This window comes from Antrostomus carolinensis, unplaced genomic scaffold, assembly GCF_000700745.2.
Source record: "Antrostomus carolinensis isolate BGI_N321 unplaced genomic scaffold, ASM70074v2 scaffold18720, whole genome shotgun sequence".
NCBI classification, from domain to species: Eukaryota; Metazoa; Chordata; class Aves; order Caprimulgiformes; family Caprimulgidae; genus Antrostomus; species Antrostomus carolinensis.
In genome coordinates, this window is record NW_010286831.1 from 9,692 (window position 1) to 29,390 (window position 19,699).

General features: G+C 49.0%; 1 protein-coding gene across 1 annotated transcript in view; it reads right to left on the minus strand.

Annotated features, from left to right (window-relative positions):
- Positions 1-2,019: 2,019 nt before the first annotated feature.
- Positions 2,020-19,699, minus strand: part of FRMD4A (FERM domain containing 4A) — a 36,931-nt gene continuing 19,251 nt past the window's right edge. The window contains exons 4-12 of the mRNA XM_010177472.2: positions 18,182-18,304; positions 14,820-15,048; positions 13,508-13,564; positions 12,788-13,025; positions 12,212-12,376; positions 9,240-10,099; positions 6,699-6,795; positions 4,609-4,680; positions 2,020-2,530 (exon numbers count right to left, since the gene is read on the minus strand). Coding sequence (XP_010175774.2) covers positions 4,611-4,680; positions 6,699-6,795; positions 9,240-10,099; positions 12,212-12,376; positions 12,788-13,025; positions 13,508-13,564; positions 14,820-15,048; positions 18,182-18,304 — 1,839 coding nt within the window. The 3' untranslated portion in view covers positions 2,020-2,530; positions 4,609-4,610. The remainder of the gene's footprint in view (positions 2,531-4,608; positions 4,681-6,698; positions 6,796-9,239; positions 10,100-12,211; positions 12,377-12,787; positions 13,026-13,507; positions 13,565-14,819; positions 15,049-18,181; positions 18,305-19,699) is intronic.

A 19,699-nucleotide genomic window follows, 5' to 3' on the forward strand; every position in this document is an offset into this window, starting at 1 on the left:
TATCAGTAAATGTTACTAATCAGTGCTCTCTCTTATCCAGCTAAAAATCCAATTAAGAGCTTGAAATAATTCCCACGTTAAAGACCCCAAAGCACAAAGAGATGGTGAAAACGGCATTTTGCACGTCCAGATAAAGGCTGCAATCTCACCCCCCAGCAGTTGGTTACACGGCTTCAGTGACTATCCAAGGGGGTTGTACTCCTGTGGTGATTCTTCAGGGAGGTCCAGAAGCGTGAGGCTCGCATGGCTACCTTTAAAAAACCCTTCCTAGTATTAAAAAATATTCTTTTTTAATTATTTTTTTTTCCCCAGAGGGATAATTCAATTATACTTCACGTGTGAACATGAAAGTTTCCTTCCTGGCTCTGATGGAGATTTCCCTGGACAAGTAACAGCCTTTGGTGCACGCTGCTGTCCTCATCTCTGCAAGGCCACCTCCCCGGCCTCACCAGGGATGCGAGGCAGCGGCACAGCAGCCACGAGCAGAGAACAGCAGCATCAACAGTTGCAGAAAGGTATTTGTGTGAGCAGCTTGTATTAATTTTTAGAAACCCCATCATCTTTCCAAGCCCAATTATGAAGAACCTATATTCTTTTCTTTTAAAGCCTGGAATGCAGTTTTCCAGCAATCTTAATACTAAAAGGTGTGGCAGCCCCCCAAGTCGCGGTGTTTAATGTTCAACGTTTTGCCCTACTTTGTCTGGTAGATGCTCTTGTTATTCTTGGAACACTCACACTCACACACACACACGCACACACACACTCACACTTTATTTTTTTTGTTCCTTTTTTTTTTTAATTTTTCTTAAACTAAAGCTAACTTCAGTTTCTGCTTTTCACAAAGTAACCCCCCTCCAGCCGTTTCTTTTAATGCCTTTCCCATAGGAAATCATCGTTTGCACGCACAAACGGGGGGAAGGCGGGGTGCCTCCCCCCATCTAGTGGCAATAAAAACAGCATAGCACCGCAGTGAAGACTAGACGTGCCAGCTTCAACACCCACCGGGATTGTGCACTTGTTCGGTACAAAAAGTCTCTTTGAGGCCTTGTAAAGTTCCATGGCTTGACGTGTATAAAGCATTGCTCAAGAGTATGTGTAAACTTGCAGCTCCTTCCGTGACGCTCTGGGGACGATTCCTTTTGGTATCAGCAGGCAGCTCTCGCTTGTGTCCAACGCTTCATTTAGTTGCTTCTCTTTCTTTCTTGTGGTCGCTTCTCGCAATGGGAAAAAATTTGCCTCGTCTGCTGGTTGTTCAGCCCCATGGGCCGAGCCCTTCTGTTTCCCGACAGACCGGTTCTCCCACACCGGGTGACGAGGAGCCCTTTGCTACACTGGTGCTAACGAAGGGAAGATGAGTGGAGCAGATATGTTAATGCAGCTTTACCTGTCAATTAGATTGCGATGTGCTTTCCCTTTGATTTCCCTTAACGCTTTGTGCAGAAGTAGATTAGAATTTATTGGCTGTACCTGTTTGTAGAAAGGTTTTTTGGGGCAATTTTTATCTTCACCAGAGTATTAAAAAGAAACAAACCAGCACAACCCCGACCTCTCTGTGTACTGGTGTGCGACCTGTGCCAGGCACAGCCATGCTGTGAGTAGCAGCTCTTGCCTCTGCTTTAGATAATGCCTTTGTAAACCTCGTTTGTCCAGTCTAGCAGTAGCTTATAGACAGCGATGCCGTGATACCAGCCCAGACCTCCAGTGTGCTTTCAGCATGTGGGGTTATTTCCCTTGCGTGTAGGTGGGCTCAAAGCAAAGAAGGAGGAAATGCCGTTTTACAGGAGATGGTTGTGTCTGCTGTTAGGTTAAATGAGAGAGATGTTCTTGTAGCTAGAACTTGCTGAGCAAACTCATCCTGCTGATGTTGGTCTGGCCATCTTTGGCAGTGCAGGTCTGGTTGCAAGACTCTGACACATCTTTGAAGTGATGGGATTTTACTGTTTCGTAACAGATGGACTTTCAGGATTGTAATACCAATTTTTCAGCCTCTGTCCCATTTTACCCCCTTTCCCCCCTTTGAACTAATGCTCTGTTGGCTTTGGATCGCAGGTCATGGAAATCTTACTGCTGTTACGTGCTGCAGGACAGTAGGATTTGATGTAAGCCTTGAAAGGGGTCCATCGTTTCAAAGGAAAATCAATTTTTAAGTTGCTGACTGACTATGAAGCTGGCTGCTCATCTGCACCCGCCTGCCTGCGGGCTGTGGGAGGGACGTGCACCAGTCTGGCAGTGGGACGCGCCGCGCCGCTGCTGTCGTGGTGGATGTCTCGGGGCCGGTGTTCTGCAAATGCCGTCTTGAATTGCATCGTGAGGAAAGTGCTTAGAGTTGAAGCTGGTGCTGGGTGACAGTGCATCTGGGTAAGGCAAATGAGAGGCAGTGAGGTGATCTCAGAATGGCATTGATGTGATTAACTTGAGGTCAGGGGTTCACACTAGAGTCCCAGGCTTGGCTTTTTCCTGCCCATACCACTGGACATCTGCTAATTCTGGATAGAGGGGAGAATCCAGGAAACAGCTATCATTGTAGCTCCTGCAGGAGAAAGGAAACTTCGTTAGGATAACGAGGGCTCCTGGGAAGTTTAACCATGGGCATAAAACATCGTATTATGGGTAGGGAGGAACACAGGATATTCACAGTTGCGCTTTGCAGGTACCCCCAGAGCTGACGTTTGGGGTGGGCTCAGCATGCAGGGCCCTGCCCTGACCCAGTTTGCTCTTGCCCAGCAGCCCTGTTTCCCCGAGCAACTCGCCTGGTTTGAGAGGCAGGAGAAAGCCGAGCTCCAGCAGCCTCTCCAGAGTTCTGGATGGAGCTGTTGTGTGTTCAGCCCACTGCTGGCCAGTGGCAGGGGCTTCATGAAGGGGATGCGCTACAAGAGAGCAGAGTGACTGCTGGAGGGCAAGAGCCTGGGGTCAACCCCACAGTCCATGTCCATCTCACCATATGTGGTACCACACCTGCCTCTGCTTTCTCTGTCTGCGGCCTCTTCCCTCCCAGGATACAGCAGCAGTGCTCTGCCTTGCCTAAACTCTCTGTTGTGCTTTCCTGCCTGGCAGTAAGCTGGAGTAAAGAGATTATTTTTCAGTAGGATGCTCTCCAGGGAGCAAGTCTTAAGAGCAGCCCTCTCAGCCACAGGCTGTAGTGCCCAGTGGGAACGTGGAAGGAGGAGGGTGGTGGTGCTGTCCTGTAGCACTTCTGCTCTGGGCACAGGCTCGTTCGTGCCTCACCCAGCAATCCCAGAGTTACGTGGCTTTCCAGGGAAGAGCCAGGAAGTGACTAGTGAGAAGGTGCCAGGTCTGATGTGGACCTGTTTTGTCACAGGACCATGTTTTGTCACAGGTAGCCTAGTTCTCTCATCTTGTGGCACCTCCCTCAACAAGCCCCAAGCTGCATGGCTTTCTGTTTGCTTGCTCAGCGCATACGAGACAGGTAATGGGAATTTTCTTTGCTATTTGTCTGAAAGCTCCGATCAAGGTTGGCTCCTGGCTTAGTCTGCAGAGCTCCTTGCCAGAGGAAAACACTGAGGTCAAAATCTTGATGGTGTTTTGAAAAGTGACTGCTCTATCTGCATAATAATACTCAGAATTGGTGTCACCTCCTCATACTTTGATTTTAACCAACTTCCAAACTAGAGATTGTTTTGAGGCCAAAAGTGGGAGATGCATTTTATTTCTGTTTACTGTGGGGTTCTTGCTCCTGCCTCAGCTCCCTCCCCGCCTCGCAGGACTGATCTCACATCAGATGCAGTCCAGCAGTCCCTGCTTCCTCTGTCCTGTTTTCCACCTGGTTTCCCTGGGACTGGTGTCTGGGAGAAACCTGAGCAAGGGCATCACCATCTGTGTGTTAAAGAGCCTTTTGTTTCCCAGCTCTGTGCTGGAGTACTGAGGTTTATGGGTTATCTCTAGAAAGCTGGGCTTGAAATACATGACAGATGCCAGCTGTGAATGGCTGTAGATTCAAATTAGAGTGTCAGACGCGACAGCAGTTTAATTAAAATAGAAATACTCTGAGGGTTTTTTTGTTCCCACCACCCTTCCCCCTCTGTCTTCCCACAGGAATGGAGCCAGGATTGCTCCTCGCTCCGTGAAACCTCACTGAGCTGCTAACAGTCTGTGCTTCACAGCTCTGTGCTGCGGTAGGGAAGGAGCAGAAAGGGGTGCTCGGTGCCATGGCTGGAGCGCTGCGAGGAGCTCAGGCCAGGTCCCCCGAGGTCCCCATTTACCCAGGTTTGTCTCCCTGCTAAGCTGCTCCCAGACTCTCCCCGCAGCACTCTGCCCACGCTGCTTTGAAATATCCCCAGCCACAAATTTGTCACCACCACCTGCTCTCTGTGCCCTTTCAGCCTCTGCACGCATGCAGAGTGGGCTGGCCCGAAGTCCTTTTTCACAGGGGAAAGCCCCACAGCAGCAAGTTTGCTGAAAAGGCACAGAGAGGGCTTCGAGATGCTTTCAAGTTGTTCTTCCAAGAGCTGAAAGAAGCCTTGTTGCCAAACAAACAGGCACACAATGAAAAGGGATGCTCCTCTGGGACAGCGGGATGCCGGTTATTCGCGCCGTGTTCGCGGACTGTAAGGCAGAAGGATGAAAGAACAAAACGTTCCCTTACTATACCTCTATTCATCAGTACTTTGGTGGGTTGGAGATTGAGACTCATCCATAGTGGGTGAGTTGTCTGTTGCTTCTCTGAACAAAGGAGAGCGAAAAAGGAGGAAAAAGGAGAGAGAGAGAGAGAGAGAGAGGAAATGTTAAAGAAAAGAAGTGACACAGACATTGTTACGAGCTTATTAATCCAGTCGGGAAACAAGTTGATGAATCATCTTTAGAAAAAGTTAGTGACACAAAAACACGTTGGGGAGAACTTTTCTTGTCCATCTTTTGAGTTGTGCTGGGAGGGCACAGCCTGCTCCTGCAGTGGGGGAGTTGGTGTTGTGCACCCGATGGCAAATATCTGCTCGTCCTCTCTTTACACGTGTGCCTTGGGTGTTAACGCTCAGGCATGAAACACGTGCTGATTTGTCTCCAGTTCTGGTTTTGCACCGGTTGTTGGTGCAGGGCTTAAGATTTAGGAAAAACTTTTTCACCAAAAGGGTTCTCAGGCACTGGAACAAGCTGCTCTGGGAGGTGGTGGAGTCACCTTCCCTGGTGGTATTTAAAAGCCAGGTGGATGAGGTGCTCAGGGACATGGTTTAGAGGTGGGATTGGCAGTGTTGGGTTTATGGTTGGACTCGATGATCTTAAAGGTCTTTTCCAACCACTGTGATTCTATAACTCTACGTAACTTCACTTTCACCAGCTGTGAATTTGGCTCGATACATTTTTGCTATGAGAGACAGGGAGCAGGAGTCTTCTTGAATGGAAAAAAATAAGAAAAGTTGGGATTTTCCAAACAGATTTCTCAGCTGGCTGCTCATCAGTTTTAATTCTGAGCATCATGGAGATATTTAGAGGAATCAGGATTGGGATGGAGACTGAGACTCAAGATTTGAGTCTAGACTCAAGCCCTTAATAGTGGAAATTTCGGTGTACAGTAAGGACAGCTGCCATTTTGCCTGTCTTGTGATCCTTTGACTTTTTGTGAAATGGGACCAGGAAACTTCTCCCGTTCTCAAGCTGGAAGCACATGCAAAGACCAGGTGAGGCTGGATGTCAATTGTCTGAATTCAAAATCCAAGGTAGGCCTAAGGGGGTTGTGGTTATGGTTCTCCTCATCTCCATTTTAAAGTGCAGTCACGAATGGTGCTGGAGTAAATCCAGAGGTCAAACTTGGTCATAGGTGACCAGAAGAAATTAAAGAGCATGGGATTTTCCAGTGACTGCACAATGAAATGTTTGCAAAATTACTGGTCCCAGTTCACAACTCAGGTGATCAAATCTGTTTTCTTACTCTAGGGCCGCTGGTATTTTGAGGACTGTAGTCTGAAACTTTCTAGTTGATCTCACCAAGCTCAGTTTAGAAGCAAAAATCTGGGATGTGCCGAGTTAGACGGGATCTGGAAATAATCTTTATTTCATGTGGCAGGACAGAATTACAGGAGATTGCTAGAGAATACCCATGGGAGCTTGCAAAAGGTTTTCTGTTTACTCCTTGAACTCCCTGCTTCACACAGGGGTGCCAAAGAACCCAGTTACCATATTTACATGAGCAGTGGCTACCTGCCTGTCATGACTCATTCACGCTTTGATGAAGCACATTAAGTTAGTGGTGGCTGAAAAAAGATGCACTTAATAGTCATTAAGATACATTGCTAGAAAAAAACCTAGCAGAAAAACGTGGTTGCTGTACACACAAATATGGTAGGCACCTAACCTTGCCTTTACAACAAAGATCTTCTTGGTCTGGACAGCCAGTGTGATGGTTTATAGAAAAAAAAAATGAGCTATTTTGAGATATGGAACATTGGAGGAAGGAGATTGTCCGAGCAGGAAGAACCTGCAAGGCTTCTTTCACTGTGGATCCAGCAGTGGTTGGAGCGGTGCTGCTGGGTGCTGATGGCACTGCCACATCTTGGTCAGCCTCAACTAGAGCTCCACTGCTACAAGAGCACTGGTGGGAGGTGGAAGTGCTCTACGTGGGTGTAGGCTATGGAGCACCTGGAAAATGTTCCTCATACCTGTGTTGTCCCTTTGCTTGTGTGTGGGGAGGTTTTTCTCGCCAGCACTGAGCGAGGTGAATTCCCTAACCCGATCCCACAGCCACTCACCCAGTCTGCCATGCGAGGATGTGGTGGGGACTGCCCGGCGGCGTGGCTGCTAGTTCACTCGAGGGTGTTGAACTCCTCTGGCTGTGAGGTAAGGCAGCTGAAAAACAACCACAGGGGGGGAAAAATAACTGGTGAGGTGAGGGCAGAAGGGTCAGGGTGGTTCAGAAGCATCAGCTGGTCAGACCAGCAGAAACATGTCCTGTTGTGAGTAAACACAGCCTTGGACCTCATCCTGTTCCTGGAGGGCTGTGCCTGAACACGGCACAGGAGCAGCCAGCCTGGTGCTGACGCTGCTGCGTGTCACGGGCCGGATCCATCCTCAGCTCTGCAGAAATGCTTCCAGGTTGAATACAACACCCCAGACTCTCCTGAGCTCTGCCAGGGAAACACCACACCTCTTCCATAATTTTGCTGCTGCCTGGATTAGGAGGGCCTGGCTGCACACCTCATGGGACCTGGACTGGAGGAGCCCAGCCTCCTGCTTCCAGCAGTGATGGGAGATGTTCTGTGTCCCTAGGAGCCAGAGCTGGCACTGTCAAGAGTCTGGACAAGTACACTGCTTCATCTGCAAAGGAGGAAGGCACCTCTGAAGATTTCAGAAGCTACAACTACCTTTCACTGTGCATCTGTAATAAAATGAAGTTGGGCTTTGCTGACCCTACTCCTATGGGACCAGAAGGCGGCTTATTTTACTCAGTGAAGAGAGAAGCAAGCTGAACTAAAAATATAACATTGGCAGTGGTTCTTGGGGGTTTTCCTTGATAAGGGTCTAGCTAAGAAATCTACCTGGCTCATCTTTCCTCCTCCTCAAGTCCATACAGAGTTGACCCTCTGAATTTAATATATGCCTAGAAGTATAATCCTCTTTGAAGGACAGCATGAAGTCCAACAGACCTACTGGGTAGGGCTAATCAGCTGCAATGAAGGATGTTTCCACCTGGCATCCCCTTCTGTGCCGTTAAATTCTTTAGCTGCTGCCAAATGACACTTGAAGAGAAACCCAAATTTTAATCTGCTCCTTGGAGCTGAGAGCCCCCGAGGTCAGTATCCTCCCACAGCTGTAATTGGGGTCTGACTCTGAGTGCAGAACCAATCTGTGGTGCCAACTGGTCATGACAAGCTGTGATTACTGAGCACACTTACCACTGTGCTGCCCAGTTATCACATTCAGATTTAAAGACCCAGCTGGGTGAGGGAACAGACTGACTGACAGCAGTTGTCACACGCTCTCCCTCCAACCCCACCATTTTCCGTTCCTAACTGAACTGGCGCAGTCTCTAAAGCTTTCCAGGGTTCAAGCATTTTGTGCTGCTGGGTGGAACAGAAATGCCAGTTCAGCAAAGGAGGGAAGACAGATTTTCATATGGAGACACAAAACAGTTTCAGCAGTTACCTGATTGTGTCTTGGTCCATATCTGGGTCTCCTAAGAGCACTTGGCATCACACCCTCTTGCCCATGAGGAGCCTGGTGTTAAACTGCCTCTCCGGCTCCACTCTGGAGTCAGCAGGGAGGACAGAGCCCCACTGGTGTCAGCGTGGTGGTCGCTGTGGCCCAAGTGTGATGCTGGGATGTCAGAAAGGCCACCAGCCAGCATGGGTGGGGGATGCACTGTCTGCTCAGAGAGGCAGCAAGGACCTGCAGCAAGTGAGGCTGGAGCAGTGGTGTCTCCCCTGCCAAGCCTGAGGCATGTGGAAGGGTGGGGATGGGCACAGTGCAAACTGATTAACCAGCAATCCTGGATTGGGGTTTTTAGCAAGTCCTTGATCTATCCAAACTGGCTTGTCCAGCAGTGACTGATGGCCAGTAAATATTTAACCTTGGACTGTTTCACAACATATAGTGACCTCCTCAGTTTAATGCATTTGACTGTTTTCTTACCATTTAATATTAACAGCACAGAGGAATGCAAAGCTCTGTACCTGACAGAGAGGTACGATACTAGTGCACGAACTGAAGGGCTCTGAATTTCAGGATATTATCAGGATATTATTATTGGAGCTGCATGGGAAAACCAAGTCTCAGCAGTGCACAAAGATGTCATCGCTCAAACATTTTCATGGGGGGGTGGAGAGGCTGGGGTGCTCCCCGCTTAACCTTTCTCATGCTTCTGGTGCTCCACTGAGGATGCATTTTCCTAGTCTGTGCTGAGCCCCTGCTTGCTTCCTCACTCCCCTCACTGTGACTACTCAGAGTGACCCCCTCTGCGGTTTCTCCACATTCAGGCCCTAGTGCCACCACCCAAAGCCCCCCTGCACCCTAAGGAAAGACCTGGCAACAACAGGGCTGCAGTCCCTCCCTATCTTTTGAGCTCATCATTGCAAAGTGATGATTTCCATAGAAAAAAATTCTCACCTGATGAATGTCGTGGACAAGGATGGCCCCAGCATTACACTTACTTACGGGCTTGGTGAGCAGCATGAGAAGGCCAGAAAGGTGCTACGGTGTGGCACTGCTCCCAGCTGGGCTGTAACGCCTGGCATGACTCTGGGCTGCGTGAAGCCCCCATCCCTCCCACCCCTCTACCTGGGCCTGGCTCTCACCTGATGTTGCTTTACACATCTGAGGCATTCTCGTGACCCGGCTGTGCGCCACAAAGGTGCTTTGTGAAGATGTGCTGTACTGGGAGCTGCTGTCCGAGGAAGTGGAGCTCGTGTGCGAGAGGCGGCTGTGCTCCTTGTGGGAGGCTGTGGACCGCTGGTACCAGAGCCGCAGCTCGTCTGACACAGCAGTCCTACCCGAGCCTTTCTCGTGGCCTTCCCTGCCCAGAGATGGAGTCCTTATGATTTGGGAGCGGGATGGGGTGAGCCTGACTGAGTCCACTTCATCCCCGTGCCAGTTCTCCTTAAACATCCCCCCTGCTGTGTAGGAGTTGGAGGTTTTGAATTGTGCTTTCACGCTGTAGTGTCCCTCCTGGTCGTTCTCCAGGCTCCGCACCACCACGGGTGTGGAGCTGCCCTCGATGTACAGGGGATACTCTTTGATCCTGTACTGGGAGGAGGGCTGGCTCTGGCTGTGCAGGTAGACACGGTGGTGCCCTGTCCCGTTCCTCGCAGCCAGGTTGGGCATGCTCCCTGAATTGGAAGAGACCAGGTTGCCCGCTGATTTGTGCCTTTGCCTCTGCCGCTCTCTGGCTTTTGATGGGGAATCCTCTGCCAGGGTGGAGTAGTTGGGGTTCATCTGAGCAGGGTAGTAGTGCTCAGAGCTGGAATGGCTGGTGCAGGAAGAGCAGTCGTCCATGGGGTCAGAGCCGTTACTGCTACGAGTCCTTGGGGTGTAGAAATCAGGGCTCCCCGTCTCATTTTCGGAGCCAAGGAGCTTGCCTTGCGACTCCAAACTGGAGCTCCGGTGTCTAAAGTGCTGAGCTAAGCTGTGCAGTCTGGTTGGGCTGATGTCTACTGACCTGCAGATACCAGGAAAAAAAACCCAGGCTGGTAAGTCAACAGGATGAAGGACTCCCCATCCCCTTCTGCATACAAGGCCAGCCTCACAGGCAGGGGAATCTGAGAGCAGTGAAAACCTGGACCCCTCCAGCACCACGTGGGGCTGCTGGCTGCAAAGCAACCTGCTTCTCCACTGCAGAGTTTGGGGCGATTAGGTCCTACTCTTGTTCCTCTCTAGTCTCCTTGGTGGTGGCATTCAGTCTGCAGCACCACGTGGAACATAAACCCTTGCCCAGCCCAATTCCTCTGTAGCTTGCCACCCTGGAAAAGACACAGTCTGAAGGGCAAAACCTGGGGACCTCAAGCCCTGGCTTTGCTGGTGCAGCCCCGTGGCAGAGCTGTTTGAATCAGCACCATCCCTGCGCTGCCAGGTTCACCTTGCTCCAGTTCTGTAAATCCCAGGTGATGGGATTCCCTTGCAAGTGGCCCGTGAATGCTCTGCACAGGTACAATCCACCTGGTGTGAGACAGACAGACAGACTGCCCATACTTAACCCAGAGTGCAGTGATTTCTCCACTGTCCACTGAAATAGTCACCTCTGTGAAGCAGCTAGGTTTTACCAGGGCCCAGCTGTAGGTAGCATGTGTAGGACTGTCAGCAGGTGACAGCCCTTCAGGCAACCACCCCGAATCACAAGTTTTCAAGGCTCGACTCCCAGCTGAGTCTGGGTGGTCTCTGTTCACCTCGGCTGTCTGGAGAGCTTCAGCCAACTGTTGCAGACAGGAACACCTCGCAGTCAGTCACACCCCTGCATGATGGATGGTCAAGGCCAGGGCGTGCAGCTCATCAATGAGCCACAGACTGAGCAACCGTTGTTTCAAACACCCAAATGGCCCCTAACTGCTCAAGGCCACTTCTCAAGCCCTGTGCCAGGCCTGTTTCTCACACAGCTCGGCTCCAGCGTTAACATTGCACTCTTGAAAGATACTCTCAGCCAAAAGCTTCTCACAAACTTAACCCAGGGCCTTAATGCCTTGTATTGTCTCTGCCTGAGCCTGCTGTGTTGGCATGACTTGATTTATGCCGAGCTAAATGATGTTAGCACTGCCCCTTGGGGCAGGATACCTAACAGCACACAGCCTTGGCTCAGCTCTGCCTCCTGCACTGTCCATGGAGTTTGCCATGGGAGCAAAATAGAATCATAGAATCACAGACTGGTTTGGGTTGGAAGCGACTTTAAAGCTCATCCAGTTCCAACCCCCCTGCCATCAGCAGGGACACCTTCCACTAGACCAGGTTGCTCAAAACCTCATCCAGCCTGGCCTTAAACACTTCCAGGGACGGGGCATCCACAACCGCTCTGAGCAACCTGTTCCAGTGTCTGACCACCCTCACAGTGAAGAACTTCTTCCTAATATCTCATCTAAACCTCCCCTCTTTCAGCTTAAACCCATTTCCCCTTGTTCTGTCACTAACTGCCCTTATGAAAAGTCCTTCCCCAGCTTTCTTGTGGGCCCCCAAAATAGCAATGAAGCTGAACAGTTTGTAGAAATCTTGCTGAAAATTGAAGTCAAATTGGGTCACACACATCAAATCACCTCCCTTACACATTTCAGTTCTTTGTCAACTCTGGGGTTATTCCACTGCCACTTGGATCCTCGGGTGGATTGCTTTATACAGGCTGTCTCTCCACAGAAGATAACACACGTGCAAACATTTTATCTAAGGCAGAGAATTAACACTACTCAACATTTTGCATCAGACAGGAAACAACATGTTATCTCCAGCTGGATCAGTGGAGGAATTTACTACAGAATTTAGCAGTAGCACCACATCCCTTTTAAAAGTGGAGTGGGGTTATAGTGCCTATAAACAGTCCCTGAGATGAAAAGCTTGATTACTTTGAGGGGGAGATGAGGGGCAGGATCACACTGATCTGAAGTGATTTCAGGATCTCAGTTCAGGAGAGATTCCCTACTGGAAACAGTACTTGTGCCTCTGATGTGAATAGGACTGGTTTGTGTCCTTTCCTGAACTGGGAATTAATTCATATCCTGGGGGAAGGATAAAGCAAAGAATATTTATCTCAGGGTAAGCAAGGTGAGACCGTTATGGAGCGGGGAGGACTTACCGCGTGGAGTGGACGTAGTGCGGACTGCGTACCCGTAGGTCCGGCGTGGACGGCATGCTGGACTGGGAGTTCCAGTGGGGGAGGCTCCGGATGGGGCTGTTCTGGAGCGAGCTGCTCCCTCCCGCCTCGGCACAGCTCCCAGTGCTGGGGAACCGCTTGTGGCTGCTGCAGAGCAAACATCCTGCTTCAGTTCCTGGGCAGGAATTTGGGGCTCTCTCCAGATCTCAGGCACGTGCCTCTGATCTCATGGAGGTGAGTGGGAGTTGGGTCAGCTGCTGCTCTGAGCTGTGTCCCAGAGCTTGTGCTTCTGCAGTAGCTGGAGGTCAAGGACAAGCCCCGTCAAAGCCCTCAGATGATCCTTCCTTTCCTTTCTAAATGTTTTTTAAAGTAGCACTGAGATACCAAGCAGCAGTCATGTGGCTGCAGCCTATTTTTATGACATGCCTATTGGCCAAAATACTTAAAATTTTCCTTTTGGAAAGGGACAGCTTTGAAAATTTTGAAAGGGCTCACAGCTGTCCCTCTTAAAAGCAGAGGATATATCTCTGTGATGGAGCTTCAAGATAGCTGACTCACCTGGAATGACTGTGTGAGGAGCGTTTCTTGACCTTCTCATAGGGTTCATCCAAGGATGACTCACTCCACATCTTGGGTTTGATGGGGGACTTGTCATAGTCATTGCGGTGGTAATGCATTTGGCGGAGGCCTTCCAGAGACTGCGGAGGAGGTGGCCTGTTGTGCAAGGGTGGCCGGGGAGGAAGTCCTTTGTGTGGGGACTGGAGAGGGGATATTGTGCTGGTGACCTGAGAATCCTCTGTGAAGAGAACAAGGGAGAGAGGTGATGGCTGTGTGACACCTCCAACGGCAGCACCACCCCAGGGGACACCATCACACCTCCAGAGCCTGCTTCCTTACCCTGCTTCCCCTCGTAGGGTTTAGGAGCAACCTGAAGACCCAACTTTCAGAAGTACGCTGGCTAACATTCCCATTTTGAGAGAGAATGGCCAGCAAGAGTGTATGATAAATTAAATCAACTGAAACCTTAATAGAAAGTAAGGGGCCATTCTGGGACTGTCTTTTGAAAGAATTCAGAGCAGTAACCACAGCAATACTCACTGCTCCAAGCCTAATGTATGACTACACGGTGGAGTCAAGGGAAACCAAGTATTTTTGGTGCTGGGAAGTTTGGGTGGATTATTACACAGAACACTTCCTCCATTCTGAGTGTCAATCAGGAGTTCATACATCCCTCCCAGTTTCCTTCCTGCCCTCTAGAACATACAACAGCCAACATACCATCCTCGAGAACTAGGGCATCCGAGAGGGAGCTGTCTTCACTGGCAATGTTTCCTTCTGAAGGGAACAAAATAAAGGTGGTCAGATGGTCCCAAGAATTACAGTGACTGCTGAATTGTTTCTGCTGAGCCTTCAGCAGTCACCCACGTCTTCCTCCTCACAGCTGAGAGGCAAGAGGATTCCTATAAACAACTGACTCAGCCCACTCTCAGTCTGGGAGGGCAGAGCTGCAGGCCAGGTCTTTCACTAGCAGGCCACCTTTCAAGGAGCTGCTAACTCTTTTCAGCTAATGGGGATTAAGACTGAGTGACAATGGAGAGCTGAGATCCCCAGAGGATGCAAAATGGCACAGTACCATTAGCAAAATTTGTATCTCAGGCCTTAAGGACTCTGGGTTTGATGTCCACCTTCCTAAAATGATCATCCTGTTGCTAACTAAAGGCCCACACTAGGTACCAGTTTTGTGTAATTCAGGGAAACACTTTCTAAGCATCCCTTTTGGCAGCAGGAGAAGCTCCCATGTCCTTGGTGTGCACATGTTTGAGCTGCCTCTCCCATCTCATGTCCTCATGGCTGTCTGTTATCCTGGACTGTGGTGCAACTTAGTACCCAAGTCACAAATACAGCAGCTCTAATCTCAGTTCCTGCTACAAAGGCAGAGAGAAAAGCTCTGCAAGTCAAAGGGAAAGGGCAAAATCAGCAAGGGAGAAAGAACCACAGCAGAAAGTTAATGGATTTCATGAAAAAACCAATCAACAACCCAGTAAACCATAAAGTGCCCTGAGAGTTACATTGTAAAAAAAAAAGGGAAAAAGGAAAAGTAAGCATTTGAACACAGCAACGACACTGCCACCACTTTGATTTTACAGAAGCCTTTCAGCGAGAGAGCTCACCCCAATCTGCTAACATTAATTACACTTGTACAGCACCACTGCGGAGGAGACGTGAACAGAGCGATTTTATAGGTGAACAAAGGAGTCACAGTCTGCTTTCCTGACACACTTATCATCTCTGGTGTGACACTGCTTCCTGGGCTGTGAACCAGCACATCCCTGGTGCACGGCACGCAGCCCAGGCACCCATCTGACAGCACGGTGGTACGGGAGAGGACAGCCTGACTGCCAGCAGCTGTGGAGTCCTCCAGACAGGAGAGGGATGAGGAGGGATGGGAAATCTGTGCCTCAAGCCACAAGTTCAAGGCAAGAATTTTGCTCCTTGCCCTCCACAGACCCTTCATTCAAGGTCCCTCCCAATCCCTAACATTCTGTGATGCTGTGATTCAGCAATGCTGTGGACACTGAGCCCCACTTACCATCTATGATCAAGGAGGCTCTCTGGGTTGGCTTCTTTCCAGATTTGATGCGATACTCATTGATGGCGTTTTCGATCTCCTGCAGTTTCTTCAGTGCATTCAGGTAGGATGTCTTCCTCTGTTTCTTCAGCTTCTTGCTGACATTCGGGTCGCTTGCCAGGCGCCGGGCAGCCTCTGTGATCTGGGACTGAATGGCAAACTCCCTCTCCAGGCGTTCCAGCTCTGCCTCCTGGGGAAAGGCAAGAGGTTTCTGGCTACCACCAAACTATCCTGGCCCAGCTATGGGGAAGTTCCCCCTGAACCTGGCTAGTGGCCTCCAACCAAGGCTCTCCATCAGCAAAGCATCCATGATCATGCTACTCCCTCCATCTCAGGGCCTCCCTGAGCATACCCATCTCACCTTCATCTGCTCACACAAGTGCCTGGGAGCACAGCTGGTGGAAGGGATGACCCATACAAGGAGGCCATGTGTGCTCCAGCCCTAACCCTGCTGTGCTGTTTGGCTTTTCATGCAGTTCAATATGACCTAGTTGCTCTACTGCTGACACATTCATCCTTTTACACCCATCTTACAGGTAACACTGCCTCCCACCTGCTCCTTCTCCTTGTCTATCTCCATATTTAACCTCCATTTGGTATCAGTGCTACATATTGATGCAAATTGATAGCTTTAACCTTCTTGACAGGCTTGCTTGGCACCCACCAAATGCTGTAGCGTAAAAAAGACAAAGATGGGGTAATCTGTCCCTGGTGTATGGCCACCAAAATCCAGGGGAGAGTATGAGCTGAAGTTATTATGGGCTGCTACAACTGATTGCTCCGCAAAATTGTCTCCTTGAGTTACAAGCCAGGAGGCTGATTTCAGAGCAAGCAGCGTGTAACAGCAAGCTTTCTGTACGCCAAAAACGACTAGTGTCTCCAACGTTAGTCCTTGAAGGGTCTCAGCTGAGTTTTTAAATGCTACCAGGTGTACCCTGGAAGCTACCTACTGATTTTTAGTTATCCTCCAAAGTCAAGGGATTTAGGCCAATTATGCCAATGCAGAAGCTGATACAGAGCTTCCTGGTCTGCATCGGGACTCCAAGCTGTGAGTTACCTGCAAATCTGCAACAGATCTGTCTCCCTTCCCCAGCTCGATGGAGTTTTTGGTGTTAGTCTGCTAGGAAGGGGAACACAGTACCTTGCAGATTAGGGAAAAAATTACAAGCTTTTTTTACTTCTAGTGAAGGGTGGGAGTTGAGATCGCAAGCACTGACAGCCGTGTATTCACAGAGATCCCCGTTATGCAAATTCAGATCCTTTCTCTTGGTTTAGCAGTGGCACATGAAGCAAAAGCTGATGCTCAGGGAATTAATCACAAGTCATTCTCTGAAATTTTTCTTCTGGGCTTCTAACTTAAAGAAAAAAATCCCTTTGCTGTCAGTGGTGAGTCAGCATTGCCTTAAATCTATAATTATAATTTCCCTCACTCTACTGAAGACTGAACCCACTCCCCACCTTTTTAACACATCCCTTTTTGCTTTGAAGAGTTTATAAGCTCTATCAGGGACAAACTTATTTGACACCACAGAGTTTTAAGGCCTGGAACCTAGTTCACTGCCTTCTGGCAAAATCCTTCCCAGAGTCAGGAATTATGGACCAAGTAGAGGTGATTACGAAAAAATACAATAGGACCCTTCCCTGCAAGTCTTGCTCTGATAAAGCTATTATTAAAGGTTTGGACAGTTTGATTTGAGCTGTCACTTCAGACCTTCACAGATTCGGTTCTAAATCACTTAGTATATCTTAGAAAAAAAATATTAATTTCCCTTCTGGCCATAATTGTCTATTTTCTTCCACTGAGGCCACTATAAATAAAGCCTTGGAAAACAACAGCTATCATCTGCCTTCAGACAGAAGTGCCTTGCTTCAGGTCCTTGTCACAGTTGGTAATATCAGTCCTGGATTTATGTGACTGAGGAAGTATTTCACCTTTTGTTTTAAATTGAATTTCTAGTGTTTGCACTTGCTGAAAAGTGCATGAAAATCATTGCTGGCCTCTCTAAATGCTCTCAAACTGGCAGCCAAATAAATACAGCTCAACATCATTCTTCGAGAACAGAAATTTATGGTTTTCAACACAGTCTCAAAGTTTGACAGATGAAAAAGGAAGCAGAGAAGAGCTGAGTCAGCATGTTTGGATTGCTGATGCCAAAAGGCAGAGTGACTGCAATGGGGAGGAGCTGCTTTACCTTCTCCCCACCTAACCCTGCCACTGGAGTAAGGAGATTCCTCACCTGCTGGCTCCAAAAGCTGTCTTGTAGCAGTAAGATCTGAGGAAGCTGGAGATCAGGTTATAACTGAGCAGCCAACAGACTGCAGGGGTTTTAGGAGTAACTCAGCTAAGCCATGCTTCCCTTTGAAAAGCTTAATTAAACGTGCTACTTCATGAATATTTGACTTCCCTGGAATTCCTCTCCCAGGCTCCACTGAGAACAGAACTAAAGGGCTCTAGCTGTTTATTTTTTTTCAGCAGAAGGAAAATGCAAACAAAACGACAAACAGTTAATTCCCTGGCTGAATGGAGCCTTAAACCGCACAGACACACCAGCTTCAGTCTCTCCTCTTACAAAAATAAAAAGGAAACTTGAGACTGGAATATACACAAGTGTCTTGAGACAAATGGGTCTCTGCAGACAATAGCTTTTCTGTGAATCTGGTCCCGCCTTCCAGCTGCTGCAGGGCTGTTTTCACAGCCACGGTTCAGGGCACTGACCCAGCACATGGTGGGAGCAAGGGAAGAGAACAAACACTCCCTGGCAAACTTAGAAAAACATAATTGCAGCTCCCCATAGGTAAGGAAGAAGGCTCTTTTGTTTAAGGACTGGGGAGTGAAACGCTTTCATCTTGCTATTGCAGGGCTAAGATGGAGAATTGTGATGCTTTTCTCCCCATCAGGGGAGATCTGAATTGGGATTGCTACTGAGATGGAAAGCGAGTGGCTGTTTGCAGTAACACCACAGGGCAGCAGCAGGGCCCAGACGGCTCAGGGGGCTCCTGATGTGCTCCCTACTCACACAAGTCATCGGAACACTTGGACTGTCATGGTCTAGTTGGTCACCCAGGCTATTTCTGTCACCTCTAGCAAAGCCAGGGGTGAACTTTGAGGGTTTAACCTTTACTCCGACTCTGAACTAAGGGCATCAACTCTCTCACTGTTTTCCTGTTCTGATGGGTATGGAAAAAAAAAAGGCACCATGACCAACCAAAGTCATTTAAAGCAAAAATGACTGTAAGACTGATGGTTCCTATGTGATGCAAGCTGGATGTCTTAGAGACCGGAGGTGGGGGCACAGGGCTGGAAGGGAAGGGCACAGCCTCACCTCTCCCTTAGGAAGGATTTTCTGCTCATCCAATTTAAAGGCAGTTCCTATTCTTCTCCTTACAATAGGCGGCTCCTCCCCAGGATCTAAGGGGTATTCTCGTGGCAGCTTTCCTGTGAGCTCCTGTAAGCAGAAAATGCTGTTAGTGATCTGGGAAATCCTGCAGCAGAGCAAAGCACAACACCACTCCTGAACTGTGACTGTAAAATGACAGGCGTTCATTAACAACACATCCAGTTCAGCCAGCTGATAAACGTACAGGAGAGCACCCAGCCCTGCCATCCTGTCCCAGGACCTGACAATGAGGGTGGGGAACTTTTCTTTCACCTGTGCATGAATACAGATTTTTGTGGCCTGCCCAGGGTAGGTCTGTAAGTGGTGCCCATCCCTAGGGCGTTGGGGCCTGAGGCTGAACAGACTGCAGCACACATGCTTTCATCTCTGCTGCAGGGCGAGCAGGAAAGAAGAGCTTCTGTCTGCTGAGCTGCTTCTGAGAGGAGGGTGAGCAGATCCAAGAGCCTTCACACAGGATGCAGGTCTGCTGAGTCAGAAAGCCCCACTGGCAATAGCAGTGCAGGTTATGACCTGCACAGAAAAACATTCCCACCTGATTCATTATGTGTTCGAGAGGAATGCAGTGAAAATGGTCACTAAAAGCAGTGCCTGGTACCTCATTACCTCTCTGATAACACTTAATGTATCAGAGCCCCTTCTAAATCCTGGTGATGTCATGAGCAGCTCTGGAGCAGTATTTAGATGATGCTTTGTCAGAGCGATGGGGTTATTTGCAAAAATTTGTTCAAAATCTGAAGTAAACCCCACAGAACTGAGGAATACCTGGAACACAGGAAGCAGCAAGCGCCAATATTGATGTTAATGCTATGTTTTTGTTTTTTTTTTTCCCAGAACTACACAATACAGCCACACATATCTGAATTGAAGGCATTCAAATGCCTACAGAAAAAGGCAGGAGCCTCACTAGGAGCACAGCCCAACTCCTTGTGCTCTAAAGTCTCCCCATGAAGGACAAAAGGCTTTTGTGTTCTTTAGCATCAGCCTTGAGAGGATCCAGCTGGCAGAGTAACCTAAATCATCTGAATCCTAAAGAACAGCAGCTGACCTTAATGTGAGTGCGCAGCTCAGGCTCCTGCCTGCCCTGGTCTCTCCCCCACTCCCTAATGGGGTTTTTCTTTCTAATCTTTTCAGGCCACTAGGAAACAAGAACCTGGCCTTTTCAAATCTTTCCTTTAAGCAATTCCCAGCAAAATGGGTTTGTGGCACAGCTCTGTGCCAATATGCACAACCCTCTTTTGCGAGAGGCACAGTCACAATGTCTTAGAGTCCCATGTGGCTTTGCCCCCACCAGCCCTGTGGGGTTATTGCAGCTTTTCTTCCAAAATGTGTTCCTTCTAGTGAGATGTGGCTCTAAGCACTGCATCAAGACACAGATTCCTGTATTCTTTCCTGAGGGAAACAAGGCTATTTTCTTTATAACCCCTAACTTAATATGAAGCAGCA